The sequence below is a fragment of the Myotis daubentonii genome, chromosome 10 (genome assembly GCF_963259705.1).
Source record: "Myotis daubentonii chromosome 10, mMyoDau2.1, whole genome shotgun sequence".
In the NCBI taxonomy this organism is placed as follows: domain Eukaryota; kingdom Metazoa; phylum Chordata; class Mammalia; order Chiroptera; family Vespertilionidae; genus Myotis; species Myotis daubentonii.
In genome coordinates, this window is record NC_081849.1 from 17,389,502 (window position 1) to 17,413,852 (window position 24,351).

Sequence of the window (24,351 nt, forward strand, 5' to 3'; positions counted from 1 at the left end):
AGCTAAAGCTGGCCCAGAATTTTAAAAAAAAAAGGGGAAAAAGGAGCTTCAGTCACCCCCAGCCTGAAAACAGCCCTCAGCCCCTCACCCAGACTGGCCAGGCACCCCAGTGGGGACCCCCACCCTGATCCAGGACACCCTTCAGGGCAAACCAGCCGGCCCCACCCGTGCACCAGGCCTCTACCCTATATAGTAAAAGGGTAATATGCCTCCCAGCACCGGGATCAGCGGAGCCACGAGGCCTCCCGGCACTGGGATCAGCGTGACAGGGGGCAGCGCCCAAACCCCCTGATCGCCCTGCGGCTCTGTGTGTGACAGGGGGCGGGGCCACAACCTCCCTATCCACCCTGCTCTGTGCCTGATAGGGGGGAGCTCCCCCCCCCCCATGGGCCCTGCTCTGTGTGTGACGGGGTAGAGCCATAACCTCCCCATCGGCCCTGCCCTGAGTGTGAGAGTGGCGGCGCCCCAACCCCCTGATCTGCCCTGCTCTGTGTGTGACAGGGGGGAGCTCCTCAACCCCCTGATGGGCCCCGCTCTGTGCGTGACAGTGGGTTGCTCCACAACCTCCCCATCGACCCTGCCTTGAGTGTGACAGGGGGCGGCGCCCCAACTCCCCAATTGGCCCTGCTCTGAGCCCGACCAGGGGCTGTACCTAGGGATTGGGCCTGCCCTCTGCCAGCAGGTCGTTATCTCCCGAGGGGTCCCAGACTGCTAGAGGGCACAGGCCGGGCTGAGGGACCCCTCCTCCCCCCCGAGTGCACAAATTTTTGTGCACCGGGCCTCTAGTATATATATAAAACCCTAATATGTAAATAGACCAAATTACGGAACAACTGAACAACCGGTCGCTATGTGCGCTGACCACCAAGGGGCATGCGCAGAAGATGGCGGGCATCGGCTGCAGCAGGATGGTGAAGCGGGTGAGCAGGGGCACCAGTTGCTGTCATCTGGGCGAGCCTCTGGTGGTTACTGAAAATTCTTTGTTCCCGCACTGAGCCACGGTCCTGCCCGGCACTCACAGCTGCTGCTGGTGCCAGCCCCACTCACACCCACTGCTGGGGCCGGCAGCCGCCTCTGGTACCTGCTGACAGCACACCATCGGTGGGTGCGAGAGGCTTCTCCATCTCCCCCTGCTCCTGAGGGACGATCGGGGCCAGCAGCTGCCTCTCGCACCCACTGCCGGCGACAGCCCCACTCACACCTGCTGCCAGCACCAGAGCTGCTGCTCACACCACTGCTGGCGCCAGAGCCTCTGCTCACACCCGCTGCTGGCACCAGCTTCGGTCCTGATCGCTTGGCGCCATCAGCAGGTGCGAGTGGCAGCGGTAGGAGCGGGACTGCCAGCAGGGAGGGGACTGAGGGCCGCGGTGGGAGGGGCTGGGTGGACGTGCAGAGGATGGGCCGAGACCCGCCCCTGTGCCCACTGTAGCCTTGCGGCCCACAGTTTCTTCCAAGGTGCATGAATTCGTGCACTGGGCCCCTAGGATGTGATATAAATAGAAGAGATTTCAAGTCATTTAACTTTGTAAGACACATTTTCTCTTCTGCAACATCAGAGCCTGGCCAAATTATTATTTTGGTCCTTTCTACTTTATGACACTTTAAGATTCTTGTGGAGCAGATACACCTGTAGTTCATTTAAGCAGCATGGATGTTTGAGGAGTCCTCCAAAGTTATCCAAAAGATTGAAAAAAAAAAACACCTCAAAGCTAAAATCTCACTAACTTTAACATAAACTTCAGGCAAAAATGTTATTGCTAAAGAGGGAATGCTAATCTTTTGGAACATCTACTAGGTAAGAGGCTTTTATTCTCTCATTAACCTTTATAACCATCCTGTGAGTCTCTGTTATCCTCATTTCATGTAGAAGAAAACAACTAGCATATTGGACAACTAATCACAGTGCTTCTCAGAGGCCCAGGTCTACTATCTCAAGGACAAGGAAAAATGGACAATAGAAAATAGAATCTGAAAGAGGCCAAAAAGGTAGAAAGATCTGGAAGATGTGGACATTAAGCCTACCAACATGGTTAGACCATGGGTTCACAAACTATGGCTCAAGGGCCAACTCGGCCCATCACCTGAGTTTTAATGGTACCAATCATGTCCACTCATTTAGGTGCCATCAATGGCTGCATTCACACGACAAAGGCAGAAAATAGCAGCTGTGACAACCCTTAGCCTTCAAAGCCTAAAATATTTATTTACCATATAAGTTTCCTGACCCTCTGAGAGAGTCATATGCTTATTAACTGTAAGCTATCCATCCATCCCCAGATCCTACCACCACCATCGTTATTATTGAAATTTCTGTTGGAAAGTTTGTTACTGAAGGCCAATTTCTTTTCTGGCGCTTACTGCCATTTCCTTTTCTAGCGCTGACATTAAACCAGCCCTGCGATCTCATCCCCTTTATCACTGTTATCATAAGACCCAAAGCAGTTCATTATATCGAGATCTCAACAAGTTCCCACTCCCATGCAAAGTTCTAGTTCCCTGGTTCCCATTCCATCAGGGCACTCTTCAAGGTTGGAGGTGGAATCAAGTTCTATTTCCAAATTCATTATGTTAAACTCAATGCTGAGGTAAACACTTCCATAACAGAATGTCTTTACTTATTAACAGATTGTTGCTCTCCATATAGTACATATTTGTGATAGGTAGGACCAGGCCTTAAATCAACTTTGATCCTTTCAAATAGCATAGATGTTTGCTCGACTTTCATATACTTCACATCTAATCTCTGCTATTTCGAGGGTGGAATTAGTTTTAGATGCCAGGATATGAGCACAATCAGTGAAAGTCAAACAGGTATTTAGTTTATCTGTATAACTAATTATAAAATTTTTATTAGTTATATATAATGTTTTTCCCAAGGAGCCAACAAAGTGTAATCGAATCTCTTTTATAACAACTTGAGATCTAATTCACATCTCATACAATGTATATTCAAAGTATATAACTCAGTGATTTTTTTTTAGGATATTCAGAATTATCCACCATTACCACAATCAACTGTACAACATTTTCATCACCCCAAAAAGGAACCCCCAACTCATCAGTAGTTACTTCCGCTCACCTCCAACTCTAAGTAACCTCTAATCTAGTTTCTCTACATACAGATTTGACTAATCTGGACATTTTATATAAATGAAATCATCTATGTGGCCTTTTCTGTCTGGCTTCTTCCACTTCGCACAATGCTTTCAAGGTCCATCCATCTTGTAGCCTGTATTAGTAATTCATGTATTTTTTTTATTGTCAAATATTCCATTGTATGAATACATCACCTTTTGTTTATGCATTTATTAGTTGACTAACGTTTGGATTGTTTTCATTTTTGGCTATCATGGATAATGCTGTTACAAACATTTCTTTACAAGTTTGCATGGACATGGTATGTTTTCACTTCTCTTGTGTATATACCTAAGAGTGGAATTGCTGGGCCATATGGTAACTATGTTTAGCCTTTGCGCTGAACTGTTTTCCAAAGCAACGGCACCATTTTGCATTTCCATCAGGCCTTTATGAGGGCTTCCGGTGTCTCTACATCCTCACCAGCATGCTTTTATTACAACTATCTTGGTGAGTATGAAGTGATGCCTCGTTGTAAGTTTGATTTGCATTTCTCTGATAGCTAATGATGTTGAGCATCTTTGTATGTGCTGATAGCCTTTTGTTTATCTTCTTTGGAGAACTGTCAATTCAGATCCTTTGTCCATTTCTTTACTTTGGGATCTTTGTCTTTTTATTGGGTTATAGTAGTTCTTTATGTATTCTAAATACAAGTTCCTCCCTTACCTGATATATGATTTGCGAACATTTTCTCTCATTCTTTGAATTGTCATTTTGCTTTTTCGATGGTACCCTTGGAAGCACAAAGGTTTTTTATTCTGATGATGTCCAATCTTCTTTTCCTTTTGTTTCTTGTGCTTTTGGTTTCATTTATTTAAGAAATTATTGCCATAAAATCAAGGTCATGAAGATTTATGCCTATAATTTTTCCTAATAGTTTTATTGTGTTTGCTTTTATATTTAGGCCCTTGGTTCGCTTTGACTTAATTTTTATATGTGCTGTGAGGTAAGGGTCCAACTTCATTTCTAAGCATGTAGATATTCAGTTCCAGCACCAATAGATAAAAACACTATTTTTCTCTAGTAAACTGTCTTAGTAACCTTTCCAATAATCTATTGACCATAAATGTGAGAGTTATTTCTGGACTCTCAATCTATTCCTATGAGTTTGGAAGTGTTCCTTCCTCTCCAATTTCTTGGAATGATTTGAGAAAGGTAAGTGTTAATGCTTCTTAAATGCTTGGTAGAATTCACCTGGGAAGCCATCAGATTCTGGACTTTGGGGGAAGTTTTTAATTTACTGACTCAATTTTATTACCTATAATTGGTCTACTCAGATTTTCTATTTCTTCATAACTCAGTCTTGGAAGGTGTATGTTTCCAAAAATTTATCCATTTTTTCTAGGTTTTTCAATTTGCTGGCATATCATTGTAGTAGTCTTTTAGGATCCTTTGCATTTCTGTGATGTTGAGGAAATATTTTCTATCTAAAAAGATGAAACTTCATCTGCTGAATATAGGAAAATATATTCTTGTAGGAAAACAGTTGCACAATAAATTAACAAATAATACAATCATCATCACTTTTACACACATGTGAAAAAATACATGATAGAATTATTAAAGTTCTCTGGTAATTACTGGCATATCCTGTTCCAAATATTTGCATAAGAAAATAGAGATTTATATTTCAAAAACATCATTGTAATGACAATCAAAATATATGTTTTATACTTTAAAATAGTACTGTAGCAAACATGTTTGTTGCACAAATGTTCAGAGCTGTATTGCTTGGGAAGATAAAAGTAAAATATAATTCTCAATTAAGGGTTGATTGTGCTCTGTGTTGTATAGATAATGCCTTCTGCTTTAATTCGCTCCAATATTGGTCCATAGATCTCCTTTGAAAAGGGTCCAATTAGGCCTTTAGCATGAATTTCACCTGAAAGAAAATTAATTTGTAGTTACCATTTTAAAGGTGGTATTAAATGCTCATTTCTGCAACAAGGGTCTCCATATAACAGTCAAGTCAGAGTCAATGAATTATTGGAGGCCTAAACATTTTTAAAATAGCTGCTTAAATGTCCCCTACTAAATTATTACTTAATCAATTTTAGATTAAAAACACAACTGGACTTAGGGATAGTGTCAGAATTTATACACTTGACTGCATTAACCCCTTTATTTGCTGATTTCATTTTATTTAAAAGCATAATACCCAACAGAACGAATTAAAGCCCACCTGGTTATTTGGGCATGGGTGTCTGTCTGTTGCTGAAACAGTAAGTCTGGACACATTCCTTAAAGGCCATTATTACCTCATCCTTCATCACGTCATCACCCTTGTTCCGCAATAACTAAGTACGTGGTTTAACGTGATATTAGCTGAGATGCTATTGTAGATACATCTTGTCATCATTTGACATTGATATGCTTTGATGTTTTCTACTCTCCTCACACTTACACATGGGCCAAATGGGGCACTGTGTTCAGAGGTAATGCTTACTTGAACTTATACATGATCTTCAGGGAAGAGTGAAGAGTTAAAATTTGAATTCATTCTGTTCAAAATATTTATTGAGTACTCATAACATACTGAGACATGAAGATTAATAAAACATGGTCTCAATAAAGCGAGTGCTTCACAGTAAAAAAACAAAATTAAAAAATAAAATAAAACCTGGTCTCTATGTTCGAAGACCTGGAAGTGAATGCCCTTTGCTATTTCAGTGTTACAACCTCCCAAATATATATATATAAAAAAGAAAGGGAGTTCACATTGCTTGGAGGCCCCACCACGTGGTAGGAGCTTTACGTATTATTTCACTTTAGCATCACAACAACCCTATGAATCGGCGATGACGATCCCCAGTTTGAAGATGAGGGAACTCTGGCTCAGAGATGCTGAGTAATTTGCACCTCATCGCTCAGCCATCTATGACTGAGCTGGGAGAGAAGGCGGTACTAACTCCAAAGCCCATGTTTGTCATTCCCACGGAGTCACTCCCAGTCAGCCCGCACCTGGATCTTCTGAGATGGCTCACTTTTAGTGAACGCAGTGTCATATTCAAAAATAGTTATTGGATGCCCAGGCACCGAATGACTTGAAGATGATAAGGAGATGAAAGAACTTACCATCTAGCAACATCTTGGCTGCCATCGCGGTGGGGAACCCCACAGTTTTAGCCATGGCTGAAAAGCCATTGATGTCTCCATAAACCACAAGGTCAATAGTTTTATTTTCTAAATGCCCAGAAGGATGTCTGATTCCAAAGCTGTCTCTCATCACAATCATATCTTTCTCTCCAGGACCTTAAAGTAAGTAAGCGGACATTATAAAATGCCACCGTCATTACAACCCCAATATTGTATTTCCTCTCCTGCTGCTGCCCTTTTCTCTCACAAGTCTCCCTCCCCTTAGATATGGTTCTTAGACAACTAGCCATACTGCTTTGTAGCTCAGAGACCCATTGGAAAATCCAAGGAAATGATGACTCAAATCACAGTCTGCTATCCAGGTTACCATCACTACAGCCGGGTACAGGCACGAGGGCTCTACCACGGCGGCCATCCACTTTCTCTCAAAAATGCTCCTGCAGTTTTTCCAAATGAGCTAAAAATTACAAGTAAAACTAATAATATTTTCCTTTTACATATTACCCAAGTTCATTCTTTTTATTAAAAAGAAGTATTTATTTTAGAGAAAGAGGAAGGAAGAGGGAGAGAGAGAGAAACATCAACAATGAAGGATGCTTAGGTAATTCACTGAGATGGGTCAGAGTGGGCAGAAACAGGTTTGGGGTGAGGATGTGTGTGTGGAAATGAAGAGTTCTGTATTAGAGATGATCATTAGACAGGCACCACTTAGATAGCTGAACTATGTATGGCTCTATAACTCTAGCTGGGGTGCAGGCTGGAGACTTGAATCCGGAATTCTTTAACCTATAGCGCAGCGCTATGCAACAGAAATAGACTGTGAGCAAAGTATGTAATTTAAAATTTCCCAGTAGCCCCATTAAAAAATAAAAAGAGCCAGCAGGTTTGGCTTAGTGGCTGAGCGTTGACCCATGAACCACGAGGTCATGGTTGATCCCATCTCCAGGCATAGGTGGGGTTGTGGGTTCTGTCTCCGGTAGAGGGCCTACAGGAGGCAGCCCATGGATGTTTCTCTCCCTCCCTCTCCCTTCTCTCTCTGAAATCAATAAAAACATTAGGGAAGGAAGGAAGGAAGGAAGGAAGGAAGGAAGGAAGGAAGGAAGGAAGGAAGGAAGGAAGGAAGGAAGGAAGAAAGAGAAAGAAAGAAAGAAAGAAAGAAAGAAAGAAAGAAAGAAAGAAAGAAAGAAAGAAAGAAAGAAAGAAAGAAAGAAAGAAAGAAAGAAAGAAGAAAGAAAGAAAGAAAGAAAGAAAGAAAGAAAGAAAGAAAGAAAGAAAGAAAGAGAAAGAAAGAAAGAAAATATCAACAATGAGAGAGAATCATTGATCAGCTGCCTCCTGCACGCCCCTCACTGGGGCTCGAGCCCACAACCCAGGCAAGTGCTCTGACTGGGAATAGAACCGTGACCTCCTGGTTCATAGGATGATGCTCAACCACTGAACCACACTGGCTGGGCCCAAATTCAGTCTTACTTTATAGTTCTCTCAATTTTCCCTCTGAAAAAAGTCAAGAGCTCTTTCCCTCATATCATACCACCCCATTCCTACTGCTTGGCTCCAGCCCCCTAACATAATTTGCTGGTTATACTGACTACATCGTATGTTTCTTCTTCTGAGCTGTTCAGCTAATGGCCAATGGCTTACCGTAGGAAAGTTTCATGGCCAAATACTTGGAAAGTGCATCCACAACAGACTCTGCCCGAGGGACTTGCTCATCCCCAAGCAAGCCCAACCTGAGGAGCACAAGAGATGGCTGCGTTAGTACAAGGCCTGTGCACATTCCCACTTGGGAAGCAGAGGGAGCCCTCTGTGGATTTCACCTTGAAGGGAAGAATCACAAAATGACAGTTCAAGGCATCGGACTCTCCTAAATTGTAAAATAATAATAACAACAGTCATGTTACAACCTTTAGAATCATCCCCAGACTCTCCCGGGCAGCACTCTCTGGAGCAGAACCAACACATTGGAAATCCACGCTATTGCAAAGCTTTTTATGAGATTCTCTCACGGGTTAGTTCTCCCACATTAAGGATGACAGCAGAATGTGCCACTGTTGTGTGAACAAATGTTTTAAAACAGTTGGAAAACGACTGGGTGATTCTCCAGAGGAGAAAAAAAAAATCCCACCTGTCTTGAGTACTGAGTAGTAAAGTGTCTCAAAATAAGTATTTCCCAAGTTATAATTGCCATTGAATTTCTCTCTCAATCAACATCTCACCCCCACACGACCATGGTATATGTTAATCTCTCTAAAACAGGCCAGCACTAGAGCAGCAAATTAGCCAAAGGCAATGTAAAACGTTTGGTTTTATTCTGACCTTTCTTTGATGGAAAAGGATTAAGGGATCATCTATCCAATAGTTAGCTCTGCGTTGACTGGTGGGTGCTTACCTATCAGCAGCCTCCAGCTGGGTGCTGTCTCCGCCTAGTTTCTTCAAGACAGCTTCCTTAAGCGCGTCCTGCGTGGAGGAGGGCGGAATCCCAACTAGATCACACAGGAGCTCTTTCTGGTTAGAAAAACAAAAATGAAAACTCTAAGTTCCTAATAGAATAAACAAGTTGAGAAAGTATTTTGTTAAGACATTGGACCTCAAATGCACCTAAAATTAAATTAGAAATAGTAAACTGTAACGCATACATGTGCATACACATGAGTCTGCACACCCACACATCAATAAATGCACGGAGTTCCAGAATGATATTTCAGCAATAAAAGAAGGGCCATAACATTAAATCAGTACTAAACAGATGGGATCATAATGACATCACATATCCGGTCTTTGCGTATCCTCTCCATCACTTTTTCACCCATTCCCCCCTCACCCTCCAGCCATCCATTTTGGCCAGAATGAAGTGGCTTATTGCTTTGGTTTCTAGTAGCAACCAAAGTTATTTTGTAGGTTCCAGAGATGAAAAAGACCTTGCAGATAATAAAATCCCAAAGAAGAAAACTTAAACAGTGGCCGTAGCTTTTTCTACTTTCTAGACAAGAGTTTTTTTTCAGTCTCTCAAGGGAAAAATTATGCTTTAGATTGCAGGGGTGGGGAATGTCCAGCCCTCAGGCCGTAGAAGGCCCACTAAGTCATTCAGTCTGGCCCTGCCAAGGCATAGGGGTGAGATAATTAAATGTTTGACCAACTATAGCAGGCTAATTTTTAAGTTGATAGTTTTGTATGGCCTGCAAATGATATTATAAATATTCAAGTGGCCCCACCCCTGGTGAAGGATAAACAAACTGGTTCACAGGTCAAATTTGGCTCACCACCTGGCTTTGCAAGTAAAAAGTTTTATTACTAGTAAAACCTGCTCATGTGTTGATCTATTGTCTGTGTCAGAATTGAATAGTCTGACAGACATCGCTGGCCCATAAAGCCAAATATATTTTTAATTTGGTCTTTAAAAAAAATGTTTGTCCGTCCTTACTCTAGACCAGCCGTGGGCAAACTACGGCCTGTTTGAAATGAATAAAACTAAAAAAAAAAAAAAAAAAAAAAAAAGACAGTACCCTTTTATGTAATGATGTTTACTTTGAATTTATATTAGTTCACACAAACACTCCATCCATGCTTTTGTTCCGGCCCTCCGGTCCAGTTTAAGAACCCATTGTGGCCCTTGAGTCAAAAAGTTTGCCCACCCCTGCTCTAGACTGTAGCTACCAAGATACTTGGACCAGCTCTAAGAATACCTGTACCAGCCTCCCCAATGCAACTGCCTCACGCCCATGTTCACCCTCTAGATACTTATTCACTTCTGTCCAACCAGCACATTTGTGGATGGTAAGACTTGAATTGGAAAGACTCTCAGACACACAAAATAACTGAATTAAAAAGCAACTGACCAACAAGAATGCCAAAGTTTCTTTGGGGAGACTTATAAAGATTGGCAATATGGATCCTTTTCTCCTATGATAAATTTCTGGCATTTCTATTGGAATATGAGCACATTAAGTTGGATGACCAGCGAGTAACAAGTTAATTCCTAGCAGATAGTGGAAGCTCTACTTTACATTTAGTTCCAAGCCTCCAAAGTCCCTTCCAACACTGAACCTCTAGGATTTTTCAAAAAGATTTTTTAATTGATTTTTTTAGAGAGTGAAAGGGAGAGGGAGAGAGAAAGGAACATCGATGTGAGAGAGAACCATTAATTGGCTGCCTCCTGCATGACCCCTACAGGGGTTCGAGCCTGAAACCACGTGCCCTGACACAGGATCAAAACAGCAACCTTTTCATGCACGGGACAACACCCAACCAACTGAGCCACCTGGGGGGAAATCTTCCAATTTTAATTGATTTTAATACAACACAGATGTGGAGTGAACTGGGGAACTGAAAGCTCAAATTACGCTTGGGTACAAATGGCCGAATGAAAGAACTGCTGGGATTCGCGGGTCAGGAATCGGTTCTGTGGTACCAGCAGCCCTCCTGTGCTATCAGTGGCAGGAGGCCCAGACTTAACTCCTCCCACTGGGTCACCACGGAGACCAGTGGTAGAGCCCAGAGCCCAGTGCAGAGGACAAGTCCATCTCTTCCTGGAGTGAGGGAGCCACCAAGTGCTAGAAGTTACTGAGGAAATAGGCCCGGAGTCAGCCTCCAAGCTCTCTCCATCCTGCCTCCATCCTCCCATAACAGGAAAGGGGCCTTGGGCTAGGGCTTACCTTGCTGCGGGTAAGCCACACATGGGCTCTTTAGCTGGCCCAAACCAAGTTCAAACCTAACCAGTCAGAATGCATATCATTGTGGAATTACTCACCCAGGTGAGAGGCTTGCCCTCGGGTCGAAGTGCTGGAAATGCATCTCTGTTTATAAGACCCAGTTTCACCAGTCCATTCAAGGCTTTGGCATATCCCTGCAAGGAGAAGGATTAAGCAGTGTATGAAAATTTTCTCTTCAAAAAACAATTTTAAGTGTTTTTGGAAAGAGGGCTCTATGTTTACAACTTGTTCAGAACACAGGCTGAAAGCAGTCATCTGCCTCTGCGTGGCTCCTGTGGATGCAGCCTCCTTCAGGTTCAAAACAAAATCAATAGTGTCAGCAACAATTCCACTGTTTACATAAGCGGCCTTGAGAGACTGGGGTGCTGACTGCTGTTTCTGGGGCCATCGAGTGGTATTCTCTGGCAGCAGGAAGGCAATTTCCTTCTGCGTCAAATTTCAGTTCAGCAAACAGTATTCAATAGAACAGTTGTTCTCGCTCCTAATGGAAGAAGGACGTTTTAAGAATAGCTCCCCAAAGCAGGTAATCCATTCTAATGATTAAGAGCCACCATTCTAATGCCTATACAGAGCAGGGGGGAAAGTAGACCAGAAAGATTTTTCTAAAATGTCATAACTCTGATAAAAATTCCTCATGTGTTCTTCATTATCTTCAGGAGAAGTCTGAAGTCCTTGGCCTATTACATAAAATCCATCCCAATATGCCCCTCTAGCCTACTCACTATCATCATCTCCACCACTCACCATTCCCCGAGTGGAATGGTGCTCTTCAGAGACCTGGGCCTCTGTGCACACTGGCCCTGTGCCTGGAATGGGGAGCCCTCTTCTCCATCAAGGAAATGTTTACTCCTCCCTTCCGATCAAGCTCAGCAAACCTATTGAGCCCCTAGGTCAGTGATGGCGAACCTATGACACATGTGTCAGAGGTGACACGCAAACTCATTTTTTTGGTTGATTTTTCTTTGTTAAATGACATTTAAATATATAAAATAAATATCAAAAATATAAGTCTTTGTTTTACTATGGTTGCAAATATCAAAAAATTTCTATATGCGACATGGCACCAGAGTTAAGTTAGGGTGTTTCAAAATGCTGACATGCCGAGCTCAAAAGGTTCACCATCACTGCCCTAGGTAAATGGGCACTCCCTTCTCCTCTGTAGCATTTTGTATATATCTCTGTTATGGCACTTGACACAAACTGTAATTCTCTATTCAGCTTCTGAACAGTAGTATAGAATGTGTGTGTGTGTGTGTGTGTGTGTGTGTGTGTGTGTCCTCACCCATTTATCCATCTCATCAGCAAGCTGAGAGAACAAGTGACTGGATGAATAGATTCTGAATGATGAAGTGATTGAAGATCATAACTGTATGTTATGCTGTGAGCAAATATGGGGGGTGGGGGTAAGGGGCTTTGTATCTGCTGTAGTTAAGAGACAGAGGCAGAGAGAGAGGTGGAAAGAGCGGAGGAGGAAGAGGAAGATGAGGAGGAGGAGCAGCAGCAGCAGCAGGAGGAGCAGCAGGAGGAGAAAGAGAAAAATGTAAAATTATTTTAAGAAGCAATAAAATGTTAACATATCAAAGTGTCTGTAGCCATCGGGTAGTTCACCGTTTAATGTGTGGCCAACTAGTAATGTTCACATTTCAGAGAGGTTGTATTATTCAAGCTGTTTAAAGGTTACTAATTAAAGAATTCACATTTATTTGATGCTATCCAATGCAAATATATTTCAAACAGGAGAAACAAAAAAGCAGCACCCCAGCTTGCTTCTAGAATCCCTTCATCCAATATCTCAAATACTGAGATATTTCTTAATTTCAGAAATATATTTTTATGGCCATCTCTATAAGTAAATGTATCGTATGTATTCATTCACCAAGAAGCACTTAGCAAATTGCTCCCATGTGTCAGACTTGTGCTAGGGGCTGAGGCCACAGAGATGATCAATGCAGTCCTCACCCACAAAGAAACTGAAATCCAACAGAAAGTCAAACAAACAAACAAAAATGCCTGGTACATAATGAGCAAAGCTACATGACTGCTGTTGACTACACTGCAGTAGAATATTCTAAGTGCTATGACAGAGGTAAACAGAGTCGTGGGAGCGCAGAGGAGGGGACCTCACGTAGATGTGGGAAGGCGAGTCCAGGAGAAGGAGTTAAGAAAAGATCCCCGGGGAAGGTGGGATCAAGCTGAGTCTGCCAGGACAGCAGGTGACGGGCAGGTGCCTAAGACCCGCGGTGTCCCCGTCACACGGGGATGACAGTGTCTCATCTCTAACACCCAAGAGAATGGCCAGGTTGAGGAAGGGTCGCTGACATTGCGCAGGACGGTGGCCCTCGTGGACATGAACACTGTGACGTCTTCCATCCTCCAGGGCTCGGCTGCCTGGCTCCCAGCCATGCACTTGAGAGCTGGGTTCAGTTCTTAAACCTCTTAAAACCCTCTGTTTCTGGGCCTACACATTTGGCAAGCAACTATACCTAAAGCTAACAGAAAACCCTAATTCCTGCACCTCCCCCAAGAAGTTACTACTCTCGAAATAGGAATCAAGAAATGTGCCAGAGCTGGGGCTGGTCTGGCTTTAATTCAGACGAGACCTTCTGTTGTGCTTCCAGGCACGTGGAGCCCCGGAGGTGCCTAGATCCCCTCGGGATGTCACCACAGGCAGCTCAGTTGACTCAGCCAGTGAGGAGGACATCCCATTCATGACAGACAGTACATGTACCTGCCCTCCAGGGGCTTAACATCTATTTCAGGACACAATAAAAATATACATGAAATAGAACTAGAAATGCTGGAAGTGAATGCTACGTGCCAACAAATGCCACCACTCTCTAAAGAGCAAGAGATGTAGTGGTTGTCTTCTCTTTAAGGACAAACAGAGCTCGAGGAGAAGCGAGGCAAACCAGAAGGCAGTCTTCATGAGCCGGCACCGCGGAATAGCCTGTGCTCTCACAGTCACTTTCTCAGGGATTCCCTTCACACACGCATGCCACCAGCACCGCCTCACACAGGGAAGGGGATCGAAAGCGTCCTGGATGGCAGAGTTGTGATTTTATTTATTTATTTTTAAGAACCTAATTTAGTTTAGTCATATATATATATATATATATATATATATATGTATAAATTAAATATATAAACATATATGAATTACATAAATTAAATATATAAATATATATAAATTAAAATATATAAATATAAATAAATTATATATAAATATATAAATTAAAATATATAAATATATATAAATTATATATATATAAATTATATATATATAAATATATATAAATTATATATATATAAATATATATAAATTTCAGAGAGGAAGGGAGAGGGAGAGAGAGATAGAAACATCAATGATGAGAGAGAATCATTGATAGGCTGCCTCCTGCACGCCCCTTACTGGGGATTGAGCACACAACCCGGGCATGTGCCCTTGACTGGAATGGAACCTGGGACCCTTCAGTCCGCAGGCTGACGCTCTATCCACTGAGCCAGAACGGCGAGGCCAGAGCTGTGATTTTAAATACCAAGGTATGGAGAGCCTCACAGGCCTGGGGCAGTTTCTTTCTCAAGGCCTTCAGAAGGTACCTGCCCTGCCCACACTTTGACTTCAGACTTCTGACCTCTTGAATGATGAAGAAATAAACTCTGTTGTTTTATGGCACCCAGTTCATAGTAACTTGTTATAATAGCCCTAGGAAACTATTTCAATAAAATCGTCTTAATCTGGTCATACTTGTAACTACTCTTGTGTGATTAATAAATGTGTAATGAACATTTGTGTTCATGCTTCTAGAACAGTGGTTCTCAACCTTCCTAATGCCGCCACCCTTTAATACAGTTCCTTATGTTGTGGTAATCCCCAACCATAAAATTATTTTCGTTGCTACTTCATAACTGTAATGTTGCTGCTGTTATGAATCGTAATGTAAATATCTGATATGCAGGATATATTTAGGCGACCCCTGTGAAAGGGTCGTTCGACCCCCAAAGGGGTCGCGACCCACAGGTTGGGAACCGCTGTTCTAGAAGCTACACCTCATTTTGTGGTAAAAAGATGTTGCTTTGGCCTGGCAGGCATGGCTCAGTGGTTGACCTATGCACCAGGAGGTCACAGTTTGATTCCGGTCAGGGCACATGCCTGGGTTGCAGGTTCAATCCCCAGGGGGGAAAGAAGGGGGTGAGGACGTGTGCAAGAGGCAGTGGATCAATGGTTCTCTCTCCTCCTTGATGTTTCTATCTCTCTCTCCCTCTACCTTCCTCTCTGAAATCAATAACAATACATTATTTAAAAAAAAAAAAAAAAAGATGTTGCTTTAGGAAAAGTGATGCTGACTACATCTTCAGCTTAAGGGACATAAAACAGAGGGCAAAGCTGATTGGTACCTTTCATCTCACTGGCCTCAGGCACTAATGAAACCAAAATTACATTTTTAGATTTTGAAAGATGCACATTTCATTCTCACTGAACCTAAGAGGGTGGGGATGCTACCACCATCCGGCCACCCTGGGAGCCTGGGACTGCAGCCAAACCCTGAAGGCAGAGCTGAGAGGCGAAGAGAAAGCAAGTCCCAGAGAGGTCACCTGACTCCCCAAAACTCATTACCCCTGAAGCCAGTCCTCTGCCCGCCCCCGCCCTCCTGGGTCTAAAGCTCCCTTTTGGCTCACATCATTTTGAGCTGTCTCCTAATGTCTCTCAATCAAGAGTCCTGAGGACACAGACTCCAGCGTGGCCCACATCTTAATTATTCTGATTTCTAGTAACAATGATGGGTATACATCACTCACATCAGAACAGGCAACGCGTTTCATCTGAACCACAGCCCCTTACCTTATATCTCAGTGTCCCTCGCAACAAAGTGTGAGCAGACGAAATGCCATAAATTTCAGCATATTTGGTGCTGTCTCTGTTAGGATAGCCTTCCAAATTTAACCCGGGGTAGTAATCCATGGGAGTCACCGAGTCCAGAAAGGCGACACCCCCTTCGGCGTTGACCACCTGAGGAAAAGGCACACAGGTTACACCATGTTCCCCTGGCATCCATCTGTTGTTATTTGCATCATAAAGAAATCGAAGTTTTAAAAGAAAGCAATAGGGAATTTTTTTTTTTGGAAAAAACTTTACTGAAACTACCATAATCAGCATTCCATATTCAAGCTGTTTCACTAGTATGAGACTTCTCAAGGCCGTATGCTCCCAAGCTTTACCTTAATTATTTTTTATTAAATTTATTGGAGTAACAATTGGTTATATGTTATGAATTTCAGATTTACAACATTATCGTTTGATATTTGTATCCTCTACGGCATGCTCGCCAGTAAAAGTCCAGTCTTATTCCACTACCATATATTTGACCTCCTTTGCCCAATTCAGCCTCCCCCCATCTTGTTCCCCTCTTCTTTCAAACTTGAAAATCTGACTGAAGCATTTTATTTTTTACTAAGATCTTGTTTTCTCTATATTTTCATGCCCCCGGATTAAATGGCACCGAATAATGTCCCCTTGAGGTTTTTTTTAAAGCAAACAATAAGCTAAAAGCAACAGATACACATTTAAATGGCTGCTAAGCTCAGAGCAACGGCAATGTTCTCACTGTTCTTTGGCTTTACCCTGTCCCCTTTCCGAATCCACACCAGGCACCAGCCTGGGACATTTCATTCACATAGCTAGCGCTTGCCGAGCACCTACTCTGCGGGCCTGGATCCCACTCATTGCGGAGGGAATATGAGGGATAAGACACAATTCCTGCCTCCATTCACTCCTTTATTCATTGAACAAACACTTCCTGAATGTCCACCAAGTGCCACGAGCTGTGCTGGAGCAATTATAAAGAGCTCATAGCCTGCACTCGTCAACCTACAGTGTGTGTTGGGGACAGGGAGCAGGGGAGATGTCCCCTCACAAGAAAGACAACCAAATGAGCATATAGTGAAACTCAAAAAAGTGCTGCCCCCACTATTACTGCTGGTGAGAAGTTAAATCCCCAATGCCCAAGCTCTAAATTTCTCAGTAGTCCTAGTACACAAAGCCCACCCCTAGCACACACTCAAATGCAGTGGAGCATTTTTTCCCTTTAATTTTGATTAAAGGACTAAGTTTTTCTTTCAGCTGGTGAGGTTTAAGATCATTCTTGAGACAACGGAAAACATCCTGGAATGAGACAGCCAGGGCTGAGATTCCCAGGGAAGGGGTGTGGCTGCTGGACCTTGTCCTGTTTGCACCACAGGAAACAATTGCTGATCATGTGAGTAAAGCTGCAAAGAACAACCCTGCATGACGAATTCACCCAAAGAAGTCTCGGCTAAACCTAATGATTCCCAGAGCTTATCTGTAGGTAGGTTCTGGAGAGACAAATGGAAATGTATGTCTCTCTATGGTGGAAGCCCAGAAGGAAATGCATTCTGCTGACCAGGGTAAGGCCTGGTAGAATCTCTCCACTTAAAAGGCTCACTTTGCAGAACGCCAAGCACCATCTAAAACTCCAGGACTGGCCTTAGCCGGTTTGGCTCAGTGGACACAGCGTCCGCCTGTGAACTGAAGGGTCCCAGGTTTGATTCCAGTCAAGGGCACATGCTGGGTTATGGGCTCGATACCCAGTATGGGATGTGCAGGAGGTAGCTGATCAATGATTCTCTTTCATCATTGATGTTTCTCTCTCTCTCCGCCCCCCCCCCCCCACTTACGCTCTGAAATCAATGAAAATGTGTTTTCAAAAATAATTAAAAAATAAAACTCCAGGACTGAGAATCTAAAAGAAGTGAGGAATGCTTATTTCATTTCCCGATAAAACTCTACTGGATTGTACAGAAACCATTTTCAGGGAGACCATTTCTGTGCTAGCCTATCTAATAATTAACTGTACCTCTGACACACTTCCCATTGGCTAATCAGGGCAATATGCAAATTAACTGCCAACCAAGATGGCGGCCGGCAGCCAGGCATCTGAAGCGAGCAGGAGGTTTGCTTGCTCCAGTGATAGAGGAAGCCAAGGTTACCCGCCTGCCACTGCTGGGCTCTGAGCTGCACTCTAAGAAACAATGTTGCAATTATAGAAGCTAAACAAACCCCAGAAACCTGCTTTCAGCCAGCCAGGCCTCAGAGCTGGAGCTGCAATAGTGTTTCAATTATAGAAGCCAAACAAACCCAGATACCTGCTTTCAGCAGCTGAGGTCTCAGAGCTGGAGCTGAGCCTCAGAGCTAAAGCTGGCTCTCAATCCCAGTGATAGCCATAGAAGGTAAATAAATTCTAGAATAAAAAAAAAAAAGAAAGAAAGGAGAGGTTGGGAGCTTCAGTCACCTGCCAGCCTGAAAACAGTCCATAGCCCTTCACCTAGACTGGCCAGGCACCCCATTGGGGACCCCCACCCTGAAAGGGGTGTGACCAGCTGCAAACAGCCATCATCCCCTCATCTAGGCTGGCCAGGCACCCAAGCGGGACCCCCACCCTGATCCGGGACACCCTTCAGGGCAAACCAGCCTGCCCCCACCTGTGCACCAGGCCTCTATCCTATATGGTGAAAGGGTAGTATGCAAACTGACCCTAACAGCAGAACAACTGGGAATGACTGGTCACTATGACACACACTGACCACCAGGGGGCAGATGCTCAATGCAGGAGCTGCCCTCTGGTGGTCAGGGCGCTCTCATATGGGAGGAGCTCTGCTCAGCCACAAGCCAGGCTGACGGCTGCCAGTACAGCGGTGGTGGTGGGAGCCTCTCCTGCCTCCTCAGCAGCGCTAAGGATGTCCGACTGCAGTTTAGGCCTGCTCCCCGCTGGCAAATGGACATCCCCCGAGGGCTGCCGGGCTGCCAGAGGGATGTCTGATTGCCATCTTAGGCCCAATCCCCCGGGGAGCAGGCCTAAGCCATCAGGTGGTCATCCCCAGAGGGATCCCAGACTGCGAGAGGGCACAGGCTGGGCTGAGGGACCCCCGCCCCAGTGCACAAATTTTTGTGCACCGGGCCTCTAGTTTCTTTATAACAAATTTATTCATTCTATCATAATTCTAAATTTTAATAGAAAAATTTATTAAGAAAGTATGTGTTAACCTTCAGGGTCTTCACACCTATCTCATTTCTATAACCTATAGCAATTCTAAATCTTGTTTACTTGCTTGAAGGCTAGAAAAAAACTTTTAAGAAAAATTCAATAAAGACGACTAAATTCCAGCAACTTAGTAATCAGAAAGAAATCAGCTAGTTCACAAGTCTACCATGAGACCCTTGTGAAGAAAACATGGAAATGTAAGGTGAATGATAATGATTCCTTTAGAGGTTGGCAGATACTAAAGCAACTTGACCCCAAAATTACTGGGTAATCATTATCTTTTGATATCAACTGGGAACTGTTATTTCTAGTGACATATTATAAGATTCATTAATAAGCTCTGTCTTGTTTAATATTTTATTAATGACTTAAATAAAGACAGAAAGAATGATTTATCTATTTGACAAAGAATATGCTTTCTTTTCTGGCTCAGCAATACTCAGCTGCAAGACCCACTCCCAGCAGAGTTGCTCTATGTCCAACTCTTTTACACACACACACACACACACACACACACATCTCCCAAGCAATGAGAATCGATGATAAGCTCACCTATTGAACTAACAAGAAATATAACACAGGAAATATATAGACAATCACTTAGGACCCACTGTACTGGGTGCCTCATACACATGACCTTTAACCCATGCAATAACCCATTTTTCAAAGGCGAAACTGAGGCCGAGTCACCCACAGGCACATTTGAACCCAGGTTTACCTGGGTTCTTTCTCCTGTGCCATGTCTACACCCTTAATTGTGCTTATTTCTGGACGTCTTAAGGGGGGTACGATTGACGAGGTGCAGCATTCAGGACTGTGCCAGATCCTTGCCTGAAAATCGCACGAAGCATGGTTGCAGGCAAAGAGAGCAACAGCAGCTATTCTTAAACATTTGTTTTATTTCACAAATACTTTCTGACAACATTTACAGAAACAGAATTTCCTACAAAGGAGGGGCTGGGTGCGGCCATCAAGGTAAACTTGACTTGCAGGCCGGCTCGAGGATGAGAAAACCCTCCTCAGAGCTGTGTGTGCAGAGCAAGCACGGCCCTGACGCAGTGTGTCGCTGGGGGTAGCTGGGAGAGGAGGCTGACGGAGGGGATGGCGAAGCTCAGCATGTCATTCCCAGGCGCCACCATTACAGAAACTGTCCCTCTCCCCACGGAGGGCACAGAACTAAGGGAAGATACAACCACCGTCTCCAGAGACGTAGAAGGGAATCAGGTGTCATTAAAAATAGGATTAGACACAGCGATCAGACTATCAATCCCCAGAGGGAAAGTAGGGGAGGGAGGGGGTAAGGGGAAGAGATCAACCAAAGGACATGTATGCATGCATATAAGCCAAACCAATGGACATGGACAGCAGGGGGATGAGAGCATGAGTGGGGCGGGGGGAGGATGGGGGTTTAATGGAGGGGATGAGGACACATTTGTAATTCCTTAACTAATAAAGAATTTAAATTAAAAAAAAATAGGATAAGGAGACACATCCTAATTCATGGGCCACTGCCTATGTCGCTGGGGAAGTTTGAGGCTTCAACTTTAAGCAGAAGCCAGAGGTCCCTTGGGTCCTCCTTTATGATCCTGAGAATAACGTAAGGCCACTCCACGGTCACAGAGGGATTGGAGGGACAAGAACACAAGAGAGGCTTCTGGGTTGCGAGACAGGCGGGTGCACTTGAGTTGCTGAGTGAATGACACAGCATCTGAAAGATTCTGAGACACAGACAACGTGTGGGAGTGCAGACAAAAGAATAGGGAGTGAGGGCTGGAGTGGTCAGGGAAAGAGGCACCCGCAAGAGGAAGCTTGAGCAGGACCTTGAAAAAAGTATCCATTTTAGCAAAGAAAAGCATCGTGTTTGCTCTCGGTGTCCTCCACGGAGGCAGAGCGATGCAAAAAGCACTTTCTACAAAAGGAGCTCAGGCTGAAACGGAAAAACTTCAAATTCAACAAATACAACTTCTGCTGCCTGAAATCTCCTCTTGCTTTCCCCCCAGCTTTCCCTACCATTGAACCCTACGGCAGGAACCCTGCAGACGGGTGTTATGTTTATCTTCCAACCGGGAGCCCAAAGCTCAGAGCGATGAAGTGATTGTTCTAGTGCCCCAGCCGGGCCAGAGCACGAAGCCAGGCCAACTGACATCAAAGCCCTTGTTCTTTTTTCTTTTTAAATATATTTTTATTGATTTCAGAGAGAGAGAGATAAAAACATCAATGATGAGAGAGAATCATTGATTGGCTGCCTCCTGCACGCCCTCTATTGGGGATAGAGCCCACAACCCGGGCATGTGCCCTTGACTGGAATCGAACCCGGGACCCTTTAGTCCACAGGCCAACGCTCTATCCAGTGAGCCACACCAGCTGGGCAAAGCCCTTGTTCTTTATGTAGCACTCTCCTGACCCCCTCATTGCTATCACTTATATGGCCTCCTGAAGCATTTTGCCCAAATGAAGCAAGACGTTTTCCTGCACTCACAGGTTAGGCCAGTCTCTTTTCCAGGACTGCAGAGGTGACAGGGGCATCGGGAGACAGGCTCTGGCAGGAAAAATACATGTCGTTGGGACAACGTCAGGATGAGTTTCTTGCCCAAGCCTTCGATTCACAGACTCGGAGAACTACATGGAGCACTGGTGCTCACATTACACACCAGGAGACAGAGTTCCAGGGGACCTTTCAATTGCCTGGCCTTTGGGGACATTGTCAGAGGTGCCACCGCCTGGACCAGAACTCAGGGGTCTGTTTCATACCCTGAAACTTGTGAGTGTATCTTTCCACCATCGATTGTTTAGTACAGTCTATGTGCAGCTCTGGTCCTCTGATCACTGAATCGGTCCTTCTCAAATCCAGCTGCAGATTAGAATCACTTTGGGAGTTTTTAATCATCCCCACACCGTGGGGAATCAGAAGCGCTGAGAACGGGACCCAGGCACCCGGGTTTTGTAAACTGTCCCGTGACTCCAATGTGCAGCAAGGCTGTGAGCCACACTGTCCACCGTCGGCTCAGAAGACCATGGCTGGTAACAACATTCACCTGGTTTCTAAAGAAATTATTTAAGCCCTATCTGGTTTGGCTCAGTGGATAGAGTGTCGGCCTGCGGACTAAAGGGTCCTGGGTTCAATTCCAGTCAAGAGTACATGCCCAGGTTGCAGGCTCAATCCCCAGGATTCTCATCATCGATGTTTCTCTCTTTCCCTCTCCCTTCCACTCTGAAATTAATAAAAATATTTTTTTAAAAGAAATTATTTAACTTTCCTCTTTTGTTTGTATACAAAACACACTTAGGGTCACAGGTATGCTGGGAATTTGTAATACTGCTGCCAGACGCAAATCTTTAAGGTGCACATCTGATCACATAAGTCATCACTCCCTGCAGGGCCAGGACGAGGGGAGGGGAGGAGAGGGCGGTGCAAGGTCCCAGCATGTAAAGAGGATCCTTAGTCCCGCCACATTTCTCCCCAAATCTGGGTCTTTCCTTCTGGTCAGAGAATAACCTCTGAAGGCAGCCCGATGTGACCTGGAGATTGGCTGTGCCATTTGCAACCTCTTGCACTGTGGCTGTTGGCTAAGCTTCTTAAGCTTGCTTTCTGCCTTATGGACCTGGTAAGGTTGTTGTAAGAAATGAGTGGCAGCAATCCGACCCGCCAGGCAGCTTCTTATCCTTCAAGGCCAAGCACATCTTCTCTTCTCCACTAATTTTCTTCTCCCCAACCCCTCTCACCAAGTTCAACTCAACCCCGTGGCACTTCAGCATACTTCAGACCTGCTCTCCCCGGATGGCAGCTATCATCCCAGGGTCTGTCTTGCCCACCATGAGGGGGGAAGAAACTGCTCGGGAGTTAGTGAAACATACGTTTTCAAACCAGGCTGCATGATCTTAATGTTCTCTTTAAACCACGGTTTCAATACCAAACTCAGAGAGCACTTACATTCTGGTACACAGCAGCTGGGGTGGAAATTCATCTTTCTCTGACCCCCAAACCGTCTATTCCAAGAGCTACACCCATTCCAGCTGTAAGTTCTCTGAGGTCACTTCATGCATTGTGACAACCTTGGGAGTCTTTTTTTAAAAAAATATATTTTATTGATTTTAGAGAGGAAGGGAGAGGGAGAGAAAGATAGAAACATCAATGATGAGAGAGAATCATTGATTGGCTGCCTCCTGCATGCCCCCTACCGGGGATCGAGCCTACAACCCAGGCATGTGCCCTTGGCCGGAATCGAAACGGGACCCTTCAGTCTGCAGGCTGATGCTCTATCCATTGAGCCAAACCAGCTAGGGCAACCTTGAGAGTCTTGCCCCCTGGCCAGCACACAGTAGGGACTCTAATCATGTGCCATGCTGAAATAAATCACGAGATGACCAGCATTTGCACATGCAGAGAAGTCGAGAAGTGAGCTTTCCAAATGCAGAAACAACTTGCAAAAAGAGGAAAGAATGAGCACAGGCCATTCTGGGAACAGTGAGGAGACTAAAGGGAACAGAAAATACACTCTGGGAAACGTCAAAGGAGGAGGGGATGGAGCACAAGTAGCACAGCCAGCAGGAAAGGGCCTCGGTGTCAGGGAGTAAGAGTCTGGACTTCCTCAGGCAGTTGCTGCCGGTTTGTATCTAGAGCTATCATGAGCATCCTCACCTTTCCATTGAGCAAGTAGGTGGCAGACTGCATTATGTTCATCAAAACCCCCACTGGACTCCAGCTGAACTTGTACCTCAAAGGATTGTCTGAATGTTCAGGGGCTGGAAGCCCACCACAGTAGGAAATGTAAGACTCAATCTGTAAAATGAAGTTTCAATAAATTAGGAAGAATTAGCTATAAATTCGGGAATATGACATGCATGAGGTAGACTTGCTACAGTTTTTACTTTCTTAAAGTTACTAAGGCTTTCCAAAAGACATCCCAAAAGGCAGATATCATTTGATTAAGTCACAGTTACATTTTATGCATACTAAATGTTTTGAAAACCCTCCAGAGATTGTGACTAACACTTTGTTTATTTAAAAATCTAACTATTAATTCAATTTGGCTTGGTATTAAATTGTATGCTTGATGATAATTTGATTATATACATTATAATATGCAACTTTAAATATGCTAATCAGTATATGATATAATTAATATACATATATACAGTCAAACCTTGTTTCTTGAACATCTCCCATCTCCAACAATTTGCTTCTCAACCAGACAACCCTTTCATGCTGATACCTGTGTGATCAGCCAGACATCTCTCAGGTGACAAATAAAGGAGAGAATGTGTGAGTATGAGTCAGTTTACTGCTGTTACCTCAGGATATTGTGCTGTGGATATTTTCGTGTTTAGTTATTGTTTTACTTTTGTTACTGCTT

At 44.1% G+C, this 24,351-nt stretch overlaps 1 protein-coding gene across 3 annotated transcripts in view; it reads right to left on the bottom strand.

Annotated features, from left to right (window-relative positions):
• Positions 1 to 2,889: 2,889 nt before the first annotated feature.
• AASS (aminoadipate-semialdehyde synthase) overlaps positions 2,890 to 24,351 on the bottom strand; it is a 76,560-nt gene continuing 55,098 nt past the window's right edge. For 2 of the 3 annotated variants that reach the window (XM_059711670.1, XM_059711669.1), the window contains 7 exons: positions 23,637 to 23,777; positions 15,781 to 15,948; positions 10,979 to 11,074; positions 8,621 to 8,736; positions 7,873 to 7,961; positions 6,211 to 6,387; positions 2,890 to 5,017 (listed from right to left, as the gene is read on the bottom strand). In XM_059711670.1, coding sequence (XP_059567653.1) covers positions 4,899 to 5,017; positions 6,211 to 6,387; positions 7,873 to 7,961; positions 8,621 to 8,736; positions 10,979 to 11,074; positions 15,781 to 15,948; positions 23,637 to 23,777 — 906 coding nt within the window. In that variant the 3' untranslated portion in view covers positions 2,890 to 4,898. Of the gene's footprint in view, positions 5,018 to 6,210; positions 6,388 to 7,872; positions 7,962 to 8,620; positions 8,737 to 10,978; positions 11,075 to 12,203; positions 12,363 to 15,780; positions 15,949 to 23,636; positions 23,778 to 24,351 lie in introns of those variants that run through there. The other variant, XM_059711671.1, reaches the window with a different exon arrangement.